Source organism: Micropterus dolomieu, linkage group LG18, assembly GCF_021292245.1.
Source record: "Micropterus dolomieu isolate WLL.071019.BEF.003 ecotype Adirondacks linkage group LG18, ASM2129224v1, whole genome shotgun sequence".
In the NCBI taxonomy this organism is placed as follows: Eukaryota; Metazoa; Chordata; class Actinopteri; order Centrarchiformes; family Centrarchidae; genus Micropterus; species Micropterus dolomieu.
Genome location: NC_060167.1, coordinates 4675037 through 4697132, shown reverse-complemented (window position 1 = coordinate 4697132; position 22096 = coordinate 4675037). Strand labels below are relative to the sequence as shown.

Here is a 22096-nt window from a genome sequence, read left to right as displayed (position 1 = left end):
GAAAACAAGTGACCTAATTTTCGGCCCAAAGACACACACCAAGGCTACCAAAGGTTTGCATATATTGCACGCTATAGTGAGAGACAAGGGACCCACTCAGACCTCTTTATTTGCCTTTAATTGCTCGTCACCCTGTCTTAATGCCAACCTTTACTCCAAATGACGCCAAAATAATGAACAAAAAAACCCTGAACATTTCAGTCCCTTTATTATTTGTTCATATACAGTTTGTCAAATAAACTTCTAACAGTTCGTTTTTACTGTGTACCATTGGATGTACTGACAATATCACTGAATTACTTTGTTAATGCAGATTCTTAAAACCGGAGGATTCACAGTCAACTTCTGAAGCGTTCCCATTCCTGCCCCAGTACAAGCATACAGTGAGTTTTACTGTGTACTACTAAACTTGAGCCTCCTGTTTTTCTAACTAAAAAACAGTTATGTTGATGTTCAAGCTAATTTTCATTATATTAATTATAGGCACCGCCAAGTGTATTTGCTGCATGTTTATTAAGTGCAAGACACATAAATAAGACACATTAAATATAATAATCTTTATTTTTTCGATTTGGTTTTAAAACAGAAAAAAACAAAAAGTTAATTGTTTTTTTGTTTTTTTTCTGATGTGGTTTTGAAACGATATAATGAAAGAATGAACCATACACGGATGGTGAAACTTTTTACTGTACGTTTTATTCAATAAAGTTTTTTTAATTTTTTACTCTTGTTAAATTTTTTAAATAGTATTAAAGTTTATTAAGAGAACATTATAACTTGTTAAAGGCTAGGACTTGAGACTTGACTTGGACTTGCCCGTGTCGACCCGTCTGGACTTGGGTAGTGTGAACACTTCAAACTTACTTGTGACTTGTAAAACAATAACTTTTTACCACCTGGCCTATAACTGTGCTATTTGCTGATGAGCAGGTTGGATGGTCTGACTTAAGACTTTTTATTTATAGTACAGTACATAGTGCAGATGAAAGAATTAATAATAGCAATAGTAAAGCTGCACCTCCACAGGGTAATGGTCACTGATGGCTTGAGTCTGGAAGAGAAAAAGTCATAAATCTCTTAGCAGACAAGGTAAAGAAATTACTTTATTATATAAAATTTTTCTAAATGATCTCCGTCCAAAAGCTTCATGTAAATTCTTAGACAGTCTTACACTGGCGTTAGACAGGCGATAGGCTTTTTTAAAGTTGAAAGGCTTGGCCGAGTAGGGCACAACAGCGTCATACATGTGATCGCCAAACACCACAATCCTGTTGGCAGAAAATGCAGTCACAATCAGGGATTTATGTGGAAATGTCAAATTGTAAAACTAAGTATTTTCTCACTGACACTGTACCTCGAGTAGCCATGCAGATATGAGTCCTCTTGTTCACATTTACAAATATATGTCTGAGAATTTCTGACTCTACATCATTATCAGGCAGGTGGAAAGACATTGTTGGGTGCTCACAATATAGAAAAATGAACTGCAGAGTGATGAGCCCATTATGGCTGTGTGCACCATAGAAGACGCAGCACTAGAAAACTTAATTGGACAAGATTCAACTTTAATTGTCCTTATTCAATACAATATTGCATAATGAAATGTTATAGTGTAAAGATAAAAAAGTTGGTTTCATTGTCAATGACGATAATGTTAGTGCTAAGGTGAGATTTATGCTTAATCTGAAATGTTTTCAAAAAGTATTTCTCGGTTTTACAAGAAAAAATATTTAAAATTTTCTTAAATGCATGTAATAATAATAATAATAATAATAATTAATTAGTTATTTAGCTGATGCTATTCATGGCATATCATTTCATGGCATGCCGTCCAGTAGTTAAGATATTTCAGTCTGGACCAAAGTGCCGAACCGAAAGACTGACCAACATTTCCTTGCCTACAAATATTTTCCTTTCACCTCTACTCTATTGCAGTTGAGGCAGATATTTTAGTAAAATAAACTGTAGTTCCCCTATTAAAAACATAAAACTACAGATCAAGATGTAAAGATACCTGTCGTAGGTGTGGTCAGCAGTGTCACTTGTCGTGGTGTTGACATAATCTTTTATCAGCCAATGGTACGGAGCAGAGCAGATGCGAATCTTTTCCTTTTTCTTCTTGGAGAGGTAACGCCCATCTGCATTAAAGTCCCCCAAAATCATAATGTTCTGCGGAAAAAAAAACATAAATATAATTAGTAACAGTACACAGTATAACAACCATTAGTCCTCCAGAATCATACAGTCATAAGTAGCCTAATATAGAAAATATCTTGGGCAATAAACTAATCAGACCATAAAGAGGTGGCGATGAGCCAGTGGGTAAGAAACATGCCTTTGGTGTGAGAAACCCAGGTTCTATTCCCACTGAAACATATCCACCAATGTGTCCCTGAACTACACATTTAACCCCTAGTTGCTCCAGTAGTGTGCGACCTCTGACATATAGCAATTGTAAGTCGCTTTGGATAAAAGCTTCAGCTAAATGGCTAATTATAATTATATAACTGTCGGTACAATCAGCCAGGAGCACTAACGAAACAGCGGTATCGATTATCTTGACAGTGACCCCACAGAGGTTAAATAGCTGAGTATCCCAGTCAGAACTGATGAAGATCTCAGATGAGAGATGAAATGTCTTTGTAGTGTACAAACAGTGTGGATTTGTGCATTTTATATTGAATAATTTGGAGACTCAAAATTCCTTCTCTCTCTCTCTCTGAGAGAAGGAGGAGGGGATTTGGGATATCAACCCTCAACAGACAGCTGAAGCGACCCAACGGAGGGGGGTTGAAAGGTTGCTTTCCCTAAGTGCTGTTTCTGGGCAGTTCGATCATAAAACTTGCCACCTCTGATGCCGCAGCCAGACAACGCGGTGCCTCACTGTAAAAATGACAGAGAAACACTCACCAGAGATTAGCTTTCTCCTGAACAGCAGAACTCTTCAGGAAACCCTAAACTGCCCCCCCCCACACGTAACCATGGCAACTTCCTCTTTGTTTAATTACCTCACATCAAAGGATATTCTCCTTTCACAGCCAGATGTAAATTTGTGAGAAACTCCAGGACACCAGAGGAGGACAGCCCTGAATTCCTTTGTGTAAACGAAGTACTGTCTCCTCAAAACTCAAAGTATTACCTTGTTTAATTAAATAATCTTTTAGTTACTTGACTAGGCCTCTCCACTCCATATGAGTAGTTATGTTACCATGTTGGTGTTTATTTTAATTTTCAGCAAGGTTCCCTGACCTTTATTCAATTTTTGTTGTAATCAATGCTTGTTCACAACACTTTCTGACACTTCCTTTAGAAATGATGATGTCAGAAATGTCATCCTATACATGATTAATTTTCCAGCTCGAATTTAATAATAAAATAACTAAATTGACTAAATAACTACAGCTCCTGACCAAGAGATTGTTTAGGGGTAATCTAAGCTAACCTTAAGGTTGAACCACTGACAATTGTTTTCCTTTTTATCAAGAGCTTAAAACTAAGAACGGTATACACGTTTGATAATTAAGGTTTGATTGTGGGAAGATATTTGATTACAATACGCCCAAATAGATTTTTGATTAACTTTTAATATGTCTAAAGAAAGACGGTCTCTCGGGAAACCGGAAACCCGCCTGCCCTCTGGGAACCACGTCCCAACAGACAAAAGCAGCGACACGCTGTCTCGCTCTCTCTTGTCCTCGCTTGTTCCTGACTCTCCAACTGCGCTTCGGCACGTGCCCAGTGTGCTCCCTCTCCCGGCAACGCCCTAAGCAGTTCGACCCGGCACAGCGAAGGCTCTTTGTTCGTTTTCAAGCCACACATGCGAAGTGCCGCGACATCGATTTTTCCCTCGTTTCCAGCAACTTTACTTTGCTTTTTATTTTATTTTATTTTGTTTTGATAAAAGTTATCAGACCGTTAAGTTACACTAGTTTAATTCAAGAACGACCAAGTTCTTTTTAAGCTTTATTCTTTGAGCTAAATTACACTGCTCCCACTGAGGTTGGACCACGCCACGTGGTCACCTGAAACTGTGATCAGTGATGTCCAATAGTCTGTTAATCCATTATCTTTAGTCCTTAAAACTCCTCCGAGTTAGTATCATCTAACTGCTTTCATTAGTTCTCTTCCGCCCGTGTGAGTCAAATCCTCCCCACAATAGAACCCACATTCTCATTGTTTAGCCATTGTTGATTTCTTTGATGTATATTTAACCAAATTTTTATATTCACCTTAATTAGTTAATAAATTTCACTGTAATCAAAGGAATTGTGTGTGTATTGCCTATCTCCAAGTCCCTGCCACGAGAATTTATCCTTTTGATATGAGACTGACTGATTTAAGATAATTGACTAACTAACTGATCACTAGTGAATAATTGTATAATTATTAAAACCATACTCAGGTAATCCCGAGACCCTGGGCGAAACGGAATCTAGGGTGGTGCCCCGCGAGAATTAATATTTTCTGAATATTAAAAATCATAATTTGGTATTTAATCATTCATTAGATCAAATGTATTCATGCTACATCTTGGAGTATCTTCAGCCAAGTCCATTTGACCTTGATTTTAACCTTCCTTGGATAACCAATCAGAAGGGTTAGGGGTTAGTTACATTAATTTGAACTTATCGAAATAGTTACACTATTATTTAATTTTAAATAGGGTAACTTGTAATCGGTAATCTATTACATTACTAAAGGGACCAACTCATTTTAAGACCAACACTCCCATAGGCACACAGATGGGCGCAATACCATTGTTACCTACACAACTGACTCGAAACTGGAAACCAGCAATGACACTTCCAGCAGCTCTGCAGAGCAGTGTTTGAATTTTTTTACACTCAGAAACTTTTTTGTATCTGTTTGGTGTCAAAGCTCTTATCAGTCTGTTTCCAGTTGTATTCACACTCACTGTAAACTACCTGCCCAGAATCAACCAGCAGACAAGACCCATTTAGAGACTAACTAGTGAGCATAGTAGAGCATTTAGTAGTTAAAGAGCCAGATATTTCCCCAAGAAGACCAAAAATAGACCTAAAAGAGAGAGAATATTCAACACAAACACTACTCCAAATGAATGTTTCTCCGTGTTGGTTGTGTAATTAGGCAAATGTGCAAAAAATATGCCAATGTTGTGTTTACAGCTTGTTCGGCTTGGTCCATAATGTTGTAAAAACCAACCCACATTAGTGCGCCATCTTTTCCTCACAGCTTTGACCACATCATCCAGAGCGTCCAGCTCTCTCTCTGCGTCCTTTGGTTTGGTGTGGACTGGGATCAGCACCAAGTCCTTAACAACTGGAAGCACAAACACACCCAATAAGGTATGTTTTATAAGTGGACACACACATATGCATTTAAAAGCCTTTATTTTGACAGGACAGTGGATAGTGAGAAGAAGGAAGGAGAGAGATAGTGGTCGATACACAGCAAAGGGCCACAGGCTGGATTCGAACCCGGGCCGCTACAGCAAGGAGTCAGCCTTTCTACATGGGACACTCACTCTACAAACTGAGCTAACCAAGACACGCATTTGTATGTCTACAATTGTGAGAACCCTAATTGACATGAAACATTCCCTAAACCCTAACACTGACCCTAATCTTAAAACCATGTCTCAACCTTCAAACAGTCTGTTAAAGGTCTCTCCGAAAGTGAAAACCTCACAATCCAGAAATGTCCTCACTACAATGGTCTGATGGAGAGGTCCTCACCAAGCAAGGTAAAACCACAAACACACACACACACACACACACAAGTACAGGTGCGGATTGGCCATCTAGCAATTTTGGCAAATGCCAAAGGGGACAGACCATTTGTTTTGGGGTGGGCCAGTCAGATTGATAATAATATCAGTGTTTCCCACACATAGACATTACTTGGGCTCAGGTATATTAACGGCCGCTCAGGTATATTTGGCGACCTATTTAAGCACTTTGCAGAGACACACTGAGAGTATGCTGTCTATAGTTATAAGACACACAGGGTGGATATATTACAAGCACAGTACAGGTAAAGCAGGTGCAACTGGTTTTTGGTTTCAATAGGCTTCCTCATTAACAAGCCTCCTCCGCACACCTCCGTCTGAAAACGGAATCGCGGGTGTAAATCGCGAGTGCTGTGTCATTTTGGCCATTTTATAAAACAAAGACCGCAGCTAATGGAGAAAGTCAACAAAGCCGACAAATGCAGAGAGAAAGAAAAAGCGGTAGGGCAAGCTGCTGTGTTTGCAGCAGAGGTGTAGGTGTGTGCTTGTGTGGGGAATATTAGAAATTAAAGTAAAGGTGGAGAATGAAGTAGAATTAAAAAGGTTAAATAAGAAATTACCTAAGCTAGAAATAGAAAATTACATTCTGTGGGAAAACCATGAATATATATAAATAAATTGTTTTTACAGGACAGATAAGATGAGATTTTATCACTTTCACAAGTTTACTATGGTTATAATAATAATAATACGCTTAATAACAATTAATAAATATAAAGTTATAAAGCATTTGGCCCAGTTGGCAACATGCCAAGCCAACTGCTCAAATTATTTCATGTACACACATGTAGCCTAAGTAGTGAATGTGTGTTGGTGAGAGAGGATGCATGGTAATGTGGGCTACTGTGTCTACAGTGCCAGGGCTGAATTTTTGTCCCAGTCCGGCTCGGCACCATTACCTGTATATGGACACTGGAACCTCAGAATGAAGGGCTCTCTGGCGATCACATCTTTATTATCTGCTTCATACTGGTAGGAGCCGATAATCCTCACCTCATCCACTCTGACACACACACACACACACACACAGATGCATGCACACATGTTCTGTATCAGAAACATTATTAGCATACAGACCTTTTTATTGTTTTGAAGATGTACTCTGTCACCTACCTTATGTTTGTTAATTTTTATTTATCTGTTTATTTATTTGTTAGTTAGCAGGGTATCTCTTTATAACTTTTATAGTTAAGATATATGGCCAGTATGAGGTGTATGGTCCAATAGAACCACTGTGTGATCATTTTTAAAGCAATTTAGCTTTTGGCTCATAAGTCTGAACAATAAAGTTATCTCATTTGAACTTTCTCACAATTCATTCATTTTGATGCAGACACAGAGGCAGGCAGGTTACATTTTTCTAAATGTTTTCTTTAAAAAAAGCTTTAATGAATCAAAGAGATTTAGATAATTGTGCAGCCTTTATAGGCGTGAGCTCTGTTATTACCAGCCGCAACTGCATGGCTGGTATTGTTTTCATCTTGTGTGTGTGTCATGGCAAATTGTGTTCCTGGTGGATTTACGTACTTTGGCGGGAGATATTTTTTTGTTGTGTGTTTGTCTGTCTGTGGCCCCACTGGCCACCCTTATGTGCATAATATTCTATCTGATATTTTAAATTAGATAATATTCATTTACTTTAAAAATGAATATTTTTCAGAATCGTTCTTGTGAAAGAAAATAACAAATGCAAAGCCAGCCAACCGCTTCTGCTTCACATGACTACTGAGTACTTGTGGGTCACAACGTCAAAACGTTGATAGGTGTCATGGCTGGTGTGATCCGATCAAAAGATGGTGTCTAGTTTAGAGATGTCGGACATTTGTTAAACTTAATGACACTGCGATGAGCAAGGACAGTGAGTTATTCACTTCATACCTGTAGAAGTAGGCAAACCTCTCCCTGTAGGAGCTTCGTCCCAGAGATTCACTGCACAGCATGTCAAATGGATTACGTTTATTCTTTCTGTCAAACAACACAAGTGTAACAACATTAACAATGGCTTTGTTCTTTACAAATTTAAGTTGTGACAGCTTGGCAATGAGCTTGCAAGAGTAAAACCAGGACCTTGAAACTGAAGCAACTAAGTGGAATTCAGCCATCATTCATTATATCATTTATGGTTTTCTAACATGTCTTCAATGAAAAAGGTCAATTAAAATAAATACTAATATTTTAGATATAAAACCACAGTAATATTAATAATGCATTGTATTGTTTATATCATTTTTACAGAAATTGTGCCACCAAATCTGAGCTCTTGTTTCTGTGATGATCACATGAACATACTAAATGTGGTGATCTTACCTGTGTTACATAATAAACATATTTCTTTTCACATAGTGTGAGCATCACAAAAATATAAAATAAGATAAATTATTGCACTGAACATCAAAGATTTTACCAGCACAGTGACTTACTTTGATAAGCTTTTTTCGCACAAAGTTGTTGTTGACTTTTTTCCATCCCATTTTCTTGACATTGAATGCTGCGATCTTCATTTTGACTATAAAAACAAACCCCACATAACTTCAGAGATTTAAACAAGAGTCTAGAGCCATGTGAGACTGTACTTGTACTTGAGATAAATGTGAACAATAGCATGGTAACATACAATAACAATGCTACCATGCTGATGCAAATACAGCATGTCCATCATTTTAGTTACACAGCTGAGACCGATGGGGATGTCATTATTTGGTCATTAAGTATTGGACAAATTAAAGATTTGATCTGAAGATGGTGCTAGAGGAAATGTTAAAGAATCACCAACGTTGTTACAATTCATCCTGATTGGGACATTCAACAGTTGAAAAAGTGAGAGGATCACAAGTAATTTGAATTCTTCCTCTCAGGACCATGCATAGGCCTATATGTACCAAATTTAATTTAAATCTATTCAATATTTGTTGAAATATTTGCGTTTGGACCAAAGTGGTGGGCCGACCATCCTACTAATTAAATGAGAGATAGAAGAAGAAAGAAATGGGCAGCAGATGAAAAAGACGAAGTAAAAGCAAAAAACCCATCTGACAATGTCAATGGCACCTGAAAACATCAGAAAGGAAACAGCTGTCTTTATCTTAGTGTATTTTTATTTATGCATGTATAGCTTGGGCAGGGACAGGGACGGCCCGTGGCATAGGCGACATAGGCAGCTGCCTATGGCACAAAATGTCAGGGGGCGCCTCAAGAGATTCTAGAGACTCGGCGCTAATCAACTCCACCCAGCCGTGATACTAATCAAGTGCACCTCGCGTTGTGAGTACGAGTAGTAACGTAACTGCTACAATTTTGCAACATAAACATCTAAAAAATTAATGCGCAACCTTGCTCTTTTTGGGACTGTGAGCTGCACTTTATTGGAGCTGCTGAAGTTAACATGTGTAAATTTGTCGTGAGTTTTCAGTTAGTTTCGGTTTCACATGCAGCGTGCAGTCCCAAACTGTGTCGGTAAACGGTGTAAATGGGATAGCCTACTACCAGCGGAGCAATAACGTAATGTACAGCAGTATAAGGCAGGTAGCCTTAAATTGTCAGGGCCATGTCAGAGAACACAGATATGTGGGAGAGATTCTGAATTTGCAGAACGTTTTGAACATGAGGATAAATCCTGCTATTTTGAATTTCAAACACCGACATTGGGCAGGGAGGGGATAGTTTGTATTGTGATGGAATTTTAATATTTTAATGTTTCATTGTGTTTGATACTTTTTCTACTGTTATGGCTATAGGTGAATGAAGGCTGTTCCAATGAGAAAGTAGCTCGTTAGAGAGTTTATTATCTGACTGTCCTTGATAGGCCTTCATCTCAGACAGTTGGTTCCTACTCCCTTCCTCCGTAAGACAGCTGCGTAATACCCTTATGGGGCCAGATTTACTAAAGGTTTACGTGAGTAAAAAGGTGTGGAAACTTGATATCACCAGCAAATTAACATGTAAGCTGATCTACTAACGGTGTGCACGGAGAATGACGCCTTTCAAAAGTGCAATAAATCACCTGTTACTACTTTTGCCTTAATAAATATGCAATTTGGAGCGTTTCAATTTTATTGTGCAAAGTAATGGGAGGGTAACATGCAAATACATTTATTTACTACACGGAATGTGATCTAACAAGCCTAAAAGCAGTGAGTGCAACAGCATCTGTATTTAATACTTTTGAAAGGAAGGTGCAAACCCTCATGTGTTGCGCAGAGGTTGCTGTTATCGTTGCGAGAAGGAGACACAGGCGTAATGAAAGAAAAAAATAAAAAATGTTAGATAATATTATTCTATATCCAATATATGGAAAAAACTATATTTTATTTTATTTATTCGATGAACTATATGAATTGAATCGGGTTTTTTTGTATTTTCCTTGAATCTTTGGCAAAACTGTTGTATTAACATTCATGCCAATAAAGCAAATTTAAATTGAATTGAATTTAGAAAGGGTTTTTTCCATTGGTGTCGATATTTATGGCATGACTGAGGAACATATAACGGGCACATTTCGCCTCTCCAGCCATGTAATATTGAAGCTGTTGGTTGACCTCAGGGCTGATTTGGAGCCAGTTACAAGAAGGAGTCACGCAATACCTGCCAAACCCAAACTTCTTGCAACTCTGCATTTCCTCGCGCAGTGTGTGAACCATACCATAGAGATGGAAGAAAGTTGTGTGGCGCTGCAGAGAGCCCCCAGCTGAAGTAGTGCATGGATCGTGCGTAAAATTCATCCAGCCAGCGCGCCAGTCCTAATAGCAACACAACCCATTGTAGGTATCAGAGAGGGAATGGGGCGTTGGGACGTACAGCGCCAGGTTGGGTCATTCCAGCATACTGTAGCTGTTTCTGTTGGGGTTTCCCAAAGCAGTTTTTCAGGTGTGCTGCTCGAAGTACTTAGTGTAATCTTAGGAAGGATGGGCAGGTACATACGCTTTCCACATACTGTACTCAGGACGCACTGAATGAAACAAACCAAGATTTTACGCAGTGGCTGCTTTCCCTTCTGACTCTCCATGGCGGAAACTGTCTTCTAATAACTAACTCAGGAGACAGTGAACCAATAGTTGAGAAATTACAAAAAACAGTTACATCAGATACGTATGTTTTTTAACCTAAAACAAAATCAATGGCCTTCCATTCTAATCCCTTCTATAGCTACATTAATTGACATTATTGGTATTTGTCACCCTAGCTCCTAGTTCAAGCTTAATATGTATGGGCTGTGCTGATTTAATCTAAGTTATATTGTTGTCCATATTTCCTAATTTACAAACATCCTTTAAAATCATGTTTAAATGCGAGCAGTATTCATGTATGTGTTTTTCTGTTAATTAGAAGCTTTTCTGCTATTCCTTATCACTTGCCCTAAACACTATCCTGTCTTGTGTGCATATGTTTAGGTATTGTACTATATAATGTAGCCTAGTGTGTGTATGTGTTAATGTTTTTCTCATCTGATGTGACATGTATATGTTTGTATCCTCAGTAGACCTCTACTCATTGCTGATTGTCTGTCTTTTTTATTTTCTCATTATTTTATCTTCAGCAATGTGACAGAGGGGGGTGGAGTCAGTGTCTTGGACTTCAGATGAGAGCTGCTGCTGCTTGTCAGTGCAGCTGCTTTGTTAATTTTTCTGTGTTCAGCTCGACATGCCTAGCTCCTCCACCACCTCCTGGGCGAGGCAGATGGCCGCCCACCCTGAGCCATGGCTCTGCTCGAGGTTTCTGGTCCGCCCATTGTTAAAAAACTTTTAATACATTCTGTTATTATCAACTCATTAGTAACTTGCTAAAGCATGCTGTTATTATAAATATTTCATAAAGGTGCAACAGATCACAAAACTTCTCAGATAACTTTTGGTTTAGGGATGTACTGCTCACTTTTTTCCCTTTCTTAGTCTACTGTCCTCCCCCACACAAACACACACACACCACAGACACAAACGCAGCTGCACCTCAGCTCCTGCTCTGTGCCCCTCCAGCGCTGCACTCTTGGCTCTGTTAGTATGAGCAGACTCTTTTTTTTCTCCCAGAATTAAGTCTCCCTTATTCAGCCGTGGACTCTGCCACTTCAGACCTTAATTTTGCACATAACTATATTACAATTTGATCAGCAATAACCACATTAAAGCCTATTTTACACATCAACTAATTTATCAATGTATATTTAAATATTTATTACCTTATTATTTCTTCTATCAACACACACTACACAGACTTTTGGATACATGCAGATAGAGTCGGGTTTCAAAATGTCACATTATTGATTACATCAAAGACCACACATTTTACATTTCCCGCGCGGCTGGTCAGTTCCATTCTGCACTCCATTGCAAGAAGCATGCTAAGATGACCACCATGTTGCTAAAAGTGGTTAGCCCACAATGGCCACACACAAGGCTAGTCTCCAATTGCAATTCAATCACAATGGGAGTAAATCTCTCTTTCCCAATACTAACAAGCTTTTTCATCTGTTCCAAAACCAGTCACCATAAAAAAGCTGATAATGATTTATAGGGATCCCAAAATGTGATGCACGCTAACATGTTGGGGCGTTGGCCGTTAATCGGAAGGTTAGCTGTTCAATCCCTGGCTCCCCCTGGTTGCATGTCGAAGTGTCCTTGGGCAAGATACTGAACGCCGAAATGACCCTGGCGGCTGTTCCGCCAGTGTATGAATGTGTGTGAATGTTAGTTTCTGTTTGTGCACTTAGGCTCAGTGTATGAATGTGTGTGACTGGTGAGATGTAGTGTAAAAGCGCTTTGAGTGGTCGAAAAGACTAGAAAGGTGCTATACGGAGCATTTACATTTAACAGATTGACCCCATTTCTATAGGAAAAGAATGTTTGATTTTATTGTTTAAAACCCTTTTTTAAAACATAGTCCAGAGTTTTTTGCTCTTCTCCACAGAGAAAAAGAGGGAACTGAATGCAAAACTAAGTCATACAGAGTTAGAGATGGAATGTAATGTGAACAACAACTCTGTGTGTGAGGTGTGTTATCAGACAGCGGAAGCTCAAGGTTGAACTGGTTTATGAAAGGTTTCACAACATACGCTCATAACATTTGTCAAACATGCTCAATCTGTTTAACACACAACATAAGGAGAGGATTACAGGTTCGCTTAGCAGCACATCCACCACCAGATAAACCATTTGACCACCTGATGAGGGATGTTTTTAGCTAAACCCAAGCAAAGGCAAAAACAAGACGTGCGGCTGTAGCAAAAAAAAATAATACTCACCGATCTGGTTGAGATGAGCAAAATCAAATGTTGAAACAGCAGAGAGCTGCAGAGTTTGTTACTATGACGGAAGACAGACGTGACTTGAGACTTTCTGCAGAAAACAAGGAAGTGTCTCTGCCAGCCAAGAAGTTGGCGCTCAAACACAGAGTTGAGTCATTATCAATGGCTGACAAATATCAGCAAAAAAAGTGGTGTACCAGTTCTGTAAACATCCGGGGATTTTACATTTAATCAAACTGTACATAAGAACTACTTTTAGGTACTTATACTTACTATGCTGTACTACATTTCAGAGAAAAATATTGTAGTTTTGTAAACTAAATTTGACAGCAAAAGCTACGAGTTACTTTTGCAAATGAATGCATTCCATATGTGCTTAGAAATCAACACTATAAATAAGTAGATAAAACGGTGGATCAGAAAGCTGCTTCAGGCTACACAGGAGGAGTCAGAGAGAAACAGGTTTGTTGAAGTAAACCTCCTCCTGATTTAACTGATCTCGGTCTCTGAAACAGGTAACCCAGAGTTTCCCTCATCTTAGGCTTAGTAGAGTTTTCACTAATCCTGCTCTCTGAAACTCTACAATTGTTGAGGGGCAGAAAGCCCAGATCTGTCCTCAGCGTTTAACAAGTTTCAGTGGAGGTCGACAGTACTTTGAGCACAAAAGAAGCCACCGGAGTCAGTCAGAGACAGATGCAATATAGTTTATTGTCAAAGCAAGACAAAACCAGAGTAAGCCTTCTGCTAGTTCCACTAGTGTAATTTGTGTTCTTAGGTCTGAGGGCCATTTTTCTTAGACTGTCAGTTATGGCCTCACACAGAGGGCAGAGTGGCAACTCAAAGTTTAGTCTAATCTAACTATGGGTGTTACATGCTCATACAAGTTTATGAGTAACATAGGATATAGTGAATTGAATAAATGATGAATAATCCCCCACTGGGACACACCCACCATTGTCTCCCTGAGCAAGACACTTAACTCCTAGTTGCTCCAGAGGTGTGCGACCTCTGACATGTATAGAGATTGTAAGTCGCTTTGGATAAAAGCGTCAGCTAAATGTATGTAATGTAATGAATAGATGATACATATTGAATAACACAGAATATAGTATATGATGCATTCTTACACAACACAATACCTCTAAATAAATAAGAACACCTCTAAAGAAATAAATTGAAATGTAAATGCATGAAACAATCACACAGCAGGTCAATATTAACACGTGCACACAGGTTAGTGTGCTGTGTGTGACATTACATGCAGACTCCTCCTTCCAGCCTGGGTGTGTTTCTTCGCACAATGTGAGGTGTGTGTGTTTTGTTATATAGAACTGCACCTCAACGTTCAGCGTATCTTTCAATAAATACCTTAAAAATATTCTAATAAACATGTAAATTATTATCCTAATCTAACTAGGCATATAAAATAGACACACAGCATGGCTACCTTAAAATATTCAACATTAATAGTAACTGTAAAACAGTGAATAATCCTCCTCCTCCAGCTCCTCCTCCTCCTCCAGCTCCACCTCCACAGGGTAATGGTCACTGATGGCTCGAGTCTGGAAGAAAAAAAGTCACAAATTTATTTGCAGAACATCAAGGTGGAAAAATGACTTTATTAATTGAAAGTGTTATAAATGATCTCAGTCCAAAAGCTCCATGTAAATTCCCAGACAGTCTTACATCAGCATTAGAAAGGCCATAGGCGTCCTGGAAGTTGAAAGGCTTGGCTGAGTAGGGCACAACAGCGTTATACATGTAATCGCCAAACACCACAATCCTGTTGGCAGAAAATGCAGTGACAATGAGGGATTTATGTGGAAATGTCAAACTGTAAAACTTTCACAAACACATTCTTCGTAGAACTTCCTCTGCTAAAGGGTCAGTTCACCTAACAAACAAGTATTTTCTCACTGACACTGTAACTGGAGTAGCCAAATATGTCTGAGGTGTCTGACTCTGCATCATTACCAGGCAGGTGGAAGGACATTTGGTTTGGTGCTCCCAATATTGAAAAATGAACTGCAGAGTAATGAGCCCATGCAAACAAGGAAGCTAAAACACATGGGCCCCAGCCAGGGCTGGACTGTACAAGTAATTTTCACAGCAGCGTGGGATTAGCCACCACAATGCTTACAAACTAATGTCAGCCATTAGGACAGTTAGCTGAAGTTGAGACTGCATTACAGAACTATTCTACATAAACAATGTCTAATAGTAATGCTGTGCTGTTTGACAGGGAGTGATCACCAGTGGTAGGACTCTCCTTTACTCCTTCAAGTGCCCGATGTTGAAGCTTGTGCAGCCCCGGTAGCAAACATATCGGTTATTGTGGCACATTTGGTGGCATCAGTCTGAATATTATTTTTTTTTGCATGCAACACAAGAACAGAGGGCAGAGGGGGTTACGGTACGTTGGCCCATTTTTTAAACAGCTATATAAATAAATAATTTACGTTATACCGGCCCCATAGGTGCGTCGGCCCACTGGGCATTTGCCCGGTAGGCCAGATTACCGGTCCACCCCTGGCACCAGCATCTGTCACTAGCATGTCTCTTAAGTGTCGGAGAGTGAGGTTCCTACTGAAGGGGATGTGAATGACAATAATTTCATGACAAGCCATCCAGTAGTTGTAGTGATATTTTAGTCTGGACCAAAGTGGCAGACTGACCAACATTTCCATGCCTAGAAATAATTTCCTTTCACCTCTACTCTTATGCAGTGGAGGCAGATATATATATATATATTAGTAAAATAAACTGTAGTTCCCCTAACAAAACATAACATGATGTAAAGATACCTGTCATAGGTGTTGTCAGTATTGTCACTTGTCGTGGTGTTGACACCATCTTTTATCAACCAATGGTACGGAGCAGAGCAGATGCGAATATTTTTCTTCTTCTTCTTGGAGAGGTAACGCCCATCAGCATTAAAGTCCCCCAAAATCATAATGTTCTGCAGAAAAACCATAAACATAATCATAGACAGATAAAGTATGTTCTCAAATCTTACTAGTTTCTTATACCTCTATAGATAAATAGAGGAAATATCATAATAAACACAACACATGACCCCAAAATAGATTCAAAAGACAATAATTTCATACTTCAATAATTTAAGCGTTAGGTTACAATGAAATTTATAGAAAACATAATTAAATGGCAGTTACTAAATCACCAGTTAAATTGTCTTTTAAAAATGGTTAACAGTTGAAAATACTCATTAGAAATTTTGAAAAGTAATTAAAAAGTAATTTAATGTAATAAGATACATTACTTTGATAAAGTAATTGAAAAAAGTTTTAAAGTTTTAAATAATAGGGCAACTTGTAACTGGTAACCTATTACATTTCGGAAGTGACCTTCCCAACACTGATCCACGTGATATAAAAACTTTGAAAGTTATGCTGCTGAACCTTGTGCGTAAATTCACATGTCATCCTCAAGATAATAATGCTCCAACAAGGCTCCTGACGACACCTCATTTTAAGACCAATACTCCAGTTGTGTCGGTTGGAAACTAGCTCTGCAGAGCAGCGTTTTGATTTTTTCATTTCTGTTTGGTGTCAAATCTCTTATCAGTTTGCTGTCATTTCCACCAAAAAAAGCTCTTTTTTCAAACTTTATATTTATTCTATTATAATAATTTCCAACCCACATCAATGCGCCATCTTTCCCTCACATCTTCGACCACATCACCCAGAGCGTCCAGTTCTTTCGCTGTATCCTCAGGTTTGGTGTGGACTGGGATCAGCACCAAGTCCTGCGCAACTGAAAAAGCACAAACACAGCCAATAAGGTATGGCTTAACAAGAGGACACACACATACAGTATGCATTTGTATTTCTACACTTGTGAAGTACCTGTATTTGGACACTTAAACCACAGAATGAAGGGATTTCTGGCGAGCACGTCTTCATTATCTTCATACTGGTAGTAGTCCCATATCTTGACCTCATTCTCTCTGAGACACAGACACACAGATGCATGTATCAGAAACATTATGTTTCATTTTTTTATTGTTTTAAAACTACTAATTACCTCCTTACCACTACCTTATGTTTGTTATTTTTATTGATCTGTTTGTTTATTAATGCAAGGGTGTCTCTTTTATGTTTTTATCTTTAACTGTATTACAGTTCATGGCCAGTATGAGGTGTTTGGTCCAATAGCAGCACCATGTGACCATTTATAAAGCTCTTCAGGTTTTGGCTTCTCGACCAAAGAGGAGAAAAGAAATACTAGTTCATAATAATCAGAATACACTCACCCTAAACCAAAATAAAGAAAACAATTGTGGATGAGAATATTTGAATACAATTACAGTTTTCCTATAATTCGTTGCCTAATTCTTTGTGATACACATGCACATATCAACTCAAATGTGTTGGCATTTCACCTATAGGTGGCGCTACAGAAACATGATCAAATTTAAATGGCCATAACTCTTAACTCACTTGAACCTTTGCACATTTATTCATTTTAATGCAGACACAGAGACAGGCAGGTTACATTTTTACATGTACAACATATTGATGGGCGTCGCGACTAGATGGAAATTAGTTTGGAGATGTCGGACATTTGTAAAACTTCATGACACTGTGATGAGCAGATAAGCAGCGTGAGTGTGTCACTTCATACCTGTAGAAGTAGGCAAACTTCTCCCTGTAGGAGCTTTGTCCCAGAGATTCACTGCACAGCATCTTGAATGGATTACGTTGATTCTTTCTGTCAAACAACACAAACATCGACATTTCTCATAAGTTTATACATGTTGATAATTTCAAGACTAAACCATGCCCAAATTGCTTTGACAATTTATGTGAAATTGTGAAAACATTTGGATGCATTTAAAGCAACAGTAGGTAGTCTTTTTTTTATCTTAAAATAGCAAGCTCAAAATCATTCTGACGGTACACTGACATCCAATAGTGTGATTGAAATATCAGGCGACGATCATTGCTGCTGCATCCCGGTTAAGCTTTCCCTGGCACTATTTAGGAAGGAGACACCAGACAGGTTTTCTATCGCCAGAACAGTGTTGTGCTTTACGGCAACACATCAGACATCAAAAAAAAAATTATTCCAAACTAAAAAAACACAGGGAACCGAGCAACACAAATTTAACAGTTACAGGAAATTTCAGCACATAGTAGTTTGGAAGAAAGCCTTTCTGTCAGAAAGCCCTGAGTGAAAACTTCTCCCATGTGCAACATTTTCTGCAAAAATTCAGCAAAGCAAAAAACGTCCAGTAGCACTTACTTGTTGAGTTCTCTGAGGAACCTTAACATGGCCATGCCACTTAGATTCACGACTTCCAGCATCACCACCACGCTGTACCGAGACACAATCTGCAATAATAAAGACAATAGAGTCACAGGAGTACAACACAGCATATTTTGAATTGTCATATTAGGTAAAGCACAGGTGTAACAACATTAACAATGGCTTTGTTCTTTTCAAATGTCCCAGAAAGTTCTGACAGTGCGACAGCGAGTCTGCATGAGTAAAACCAGGAAGCTGAAGCAGCAAAATGGAATTCAGCCATCATTCATTTTATCATTTACAGCTTTTCTAACTGTGACATGTCTTCAGTGAAAAAGGTAAATTAAAATAAATACTAATATTTCAGATATAAAACCACAGTAATTAATAATGTATTGTGTTTTTTATAACAACAATACGTACTTTTTTCCCAGAAATTGTGCCACCAAATCTGACCTCATGTCCTACAGTGTAAAATAACAGCGTTCTTCTTTCCAGGATCATATAAGTACACTGAATATGGTGATCTTATGTCTGTGTTACATAAGAAAAAAAGCTCCTTTCACTGTATTTTTTTACACTGTGTGAGCATCACAAAAATATAACATAAGATAAATTATTATACTGAATGTGCCCTGCGATGGACTGGCGACCTGTCCACGGTGTAACCCCCTTTCACCCGATGTCAGCTGGGATTGGCTCCAGCCCCCAGCGACCCTGTACGCAGGGTAAGCGGTTGACGATGGATGGATGGATGGATGGATGGATTATACTGAATGTCGTGGAAATTGTATATTGCTGGTGAGGTGTTGAGCAACTAATTGACTTACAACAGACCCTTGTCTTTGGAGAATTTATTAATAAAAGAAGTACTACAACAGAAAATCAGCTGGTCCAGAGACCTGCCGCCTACGGCAGCTTTGAGCGTCTGGGCCAGAGCAAAGAGAGGCATAATCATTTACACAGTCTTGGTTTCAATGTTTTGGGGAGCAGAGATCCTCAACAGTTAAAGAAAAACACTAAAACAATGTCACACCTACATCTGTGGACAGGCTAATATAATGATATATAATGAATGTATAATGGTATAATATATAAAATATATATATATATATATATATATATATATATATATATATAAGACATAAACAGTAATAGTACTGATATTATTAATAATAATTAAAGTAATAAAAGAAGTACATGCATAAAAGATAAGATGTAAGGAGAAACAAATTTCTGCCATTACACCGAACATCAAAGATTTTACCAGAACAGTGAGTTACCTTGATAAGCTTTCTTCGCACAAAGTGGTTGTTGACCTTTTTCCATCCCATTTTCTTGACATTGAAAGCTGCGATCTTCATTTTGACTATAAAAACAAAACCCACATAACTTCAGAGATTTAAACAAGAGTCTACAGCCATGTGAGGCTGAACTTAAGCACTTGTACTTACTTGTAACATAACAACGACAATGCTACCCTGCTGATGAAAGTACAGCATGTCCATCATTTTAGTTTAGCGGGTTAGCATGCTAACATTTACTAGTTAGGGCTAAACACAAAGCAGCAACACAGCTGAGACTGATGGGAATGTCATTATTTGGCCATGAAGTGTTGGGCAAATTAAAGGTTTGATCTGAAGATGGTGCTAGAGAAAATGTTAAAGAATCAAAAAATTTGACAATTCATCCTGAGTGGGACGTGAATATTTGTACCAAATTTCATGGCAATCCATCCAGCAGTTGAAAAACTGAGGCGATCACCAAAGAAATTATTCCTCTCAGGACTATGTATGTCTGTACGAAATTAAATTTAAATCCATTCAATAGTTGATGAGATATTTTCGTTTGAACCAAAGTGGTGGACCATCAGACTAATGAGATGAGAGAAAGAAGAAGAAAGAAACTGAGAGCAGATGAACAATAGGAAGTGGAAATTGAAAAGCCACATCTGAAAGTTTTAGTAGAAGCTGAAAACGTCAGAAAGGAAGCAGTTGTCAAATCTTGAGTTAATTTCTATCCAGCTGAGTAACCAAGACAAATAAATAGCTAAATAAAAGAAACTGACTCAGTTCTTCAGGAAAAGATTTACAACATATACAACTTTTTTAGACAGTTCCCTTAATAAACAATGTAGAAGTGTAAACATCACTCTTCAAATACAAATCAAATCATTCTCACACATCCACCCAAAACCTTCTAAAACTATCCCATTTAACTCACCAACTTCACCCAAGAAGAATAAATCACTTAAGTAACCAAAATATCATAACAATGTCTTTGCTACCAGAACAAATCTCTGAATTACTCTAAACTTATCACCCTGCACACACTCTGCGGTTGACAGAGGCAGGAAACAGGAAAAAGTGTTAGGGCACTTAAGGACACTTCTACTTTTCATGTACATACTGTACCTCTCCAGACATACATGCGTGCACATACACTTTACAATATCTACAGAAATACCACCAAACAAATAAAACTTTTGCCATTCACATATGTTTGTACAGACCAAAAACCATATGTAGATGCATACATCTGGAGAATCTGCAGACATATTCAAACAAACACTCGCCACTAAAAAAAACCCTAATGTGTACATCTTCCTAACATTACATGAACATCTGAACTCCTGAAGAAGAAAGGATGAAGAGAGAAAAACACAACATGGATTTACCAGGAAAAAATACATAAAGAAAAGAAGAAGAGAGAAGTGAAGCATTTGGTTTAAATGAAACACTGTTTACAAATATATTTAACATATAAATATAAAGTCTGAATGTGATACTTTCAGCACTGCAGCATACAAAGAACATTTTAACGTCTGACGGGACAACGTCCAGGCTTGGGCCAGCTAGGGTCCCGTACCCTGTCGTCCACCACTTTAAATAACTTGTCAAAATAGCCAACAGCTCGCCAAACTAGTCTATAACGTAGTCAAAAACGTCTCTGGAGTCTACTGATAATCTGCGCAATAAGAGTTTTTATTCCAGGAAAAGATAAAAAAAAACGATCTACACTGTGGCAGCCAACAGGTTGGAACTCCATCCATCAAGTGGGCGTTACTACTACTACTCAGTCTCCTGCTTCGTGTTCGGTGATATCTGGGTCGCTCAGGCAGTGACTTAGCAAACTGACCAAAAAGCAGCAATATATGTAAAAGGAATGATTCAGAGCTGACTATCATTAAGACCGTTTACCAATCAAACACTGCTATATTTAGATTAAACTCATAATAATGCCGTAAGAATCAAACTATTTTATGAACTATGATTAGTGTACTTCTGTATGAATGAACCATGAACATCAATAAACTCATAATTATACACAACAGTAAATATCAGCAGGTTAAATGAAATATCAGTTAAACTAACAGTTATTTTTTACACTAAAAAGTAGAAAACTATTAAAAACGCAAAAATACATACCAATCTGATTGAGACGAGCAAAATTAAATGTTCAATCAACGGAGAGCGGCAGAGTATGTTGCTGTGTCAGCAGGCAGACGGGACTGAGAGTTTCAGCAGAAACTGTCCGATAAAACTGAAAGAAAGGCAGGAAGTTCACTCACAAACCCCCACAGTTGTGTCACAGTTAATGACTGAGAGGGTTGTGCATCTTACTTTTCGAAGCATCATCATACATTATTTTATTATACATTATGAGTTTTAATACGTTTTTAGTTTGCTCTAAATAATTATCAGTTATCATCAGGCATGTGTGTGTGATTGTAAGAGTGTGGACAGGTTTTGGGTAAAGGAGTATAAACAAGAATGTAGACAAATGGATAAGGGAGGTCAGCGGAGGAGTAAACATCACCAAGA

At 38.2% G+C, this 22096-nt stretch overlaps 2 protein-coding genes and 1 long non-coding RNA gene across 7 annotated transcripts; 1 reads left to right on the top strand and 2 right to left on the bottom strand.

Moving 5' to 3' along the window:
• Window positions 1–191: 191 nt before the first annotated feature.
• On the bottom strand, window positions 192–13159 carry LOC123956464 (deoxyribonuclease-1-like). 5 transcript variants are annotated; one of them, XM_046028670.1, is made up of 8 exons: window positions 13002–13159; window positions 8191–8299; window positions 7649–7735; window positions 6670–6773; window positions 5189–5301; window positions 2015–2169; window positions 1172–1268; window positions 192–1051 (listed from the first exon to the last, which is right to left on the bottom strand). In XM_046028670.1, exons 2-8 carry the CDS (start codon window positions 8250–8252, stop codon window positions 992–994), a joined length of 678 nt encoding a protein of 225 aa, XP_045884626.1. In that variant the 5' UTR covers window positions 8253–8299; window positions 13002–13159; the 3' UTR covers window positions 192–991. The 5 variants fall into 5 exon arrangements, with proteins under 5 accessions (XP_045884626.1, XP_045884625.1, XP_045884629.1 ...); XM_046028669.1 differs by having other exon boundaries at window positions 8191–8276; XM_046028673.1 differs by lacking the exon at window positions 6670–6773.
• LOC123956475 lies at window positions 5238–7026 on the top strand. Its single transcript, XR_006821548.1, has 3 exons — window positions 5238–5538; window positions 5636–5725; window positions 6626–7026. It is a non-coding gene; the product is annotated as an uncharacterized LOC123956475 (long non-coding RNA).
• Window positions 13160–13692: 533 nt separating the features above from the next.
• On the bottom strand, window positions 13693–21832 carry LOC123956460 (deoxyribonuclease-1-like). Its single transcript, XM_046028662.1, has 9 exons — window positions 21701–21832; window positions 19556–19641; window positions 18270–18358; window positions 17649–17735; window positions 16871–16971; window positions 16666–16778; window positions 15809–15963; window positions 14691–14787; window positions 13693–14566 (listed from the first exon to the last, which is right to left on the bottom strand). The coding sequence occupies exons 2-9, from the start codon at window positions 19634–19636 to the stop codon at window positions 14468–14470; spliced, it is 822 nt and encodes a 273-aa protein (XP_045884618.1). The 5' UTR covers window positions 19637–19641; window positions 21701–21832; the 3' UTR covers window positions 13693–14467.
• Between the last annotated feature and the right edge of the window lie 264 nt (window positions 21833–22096).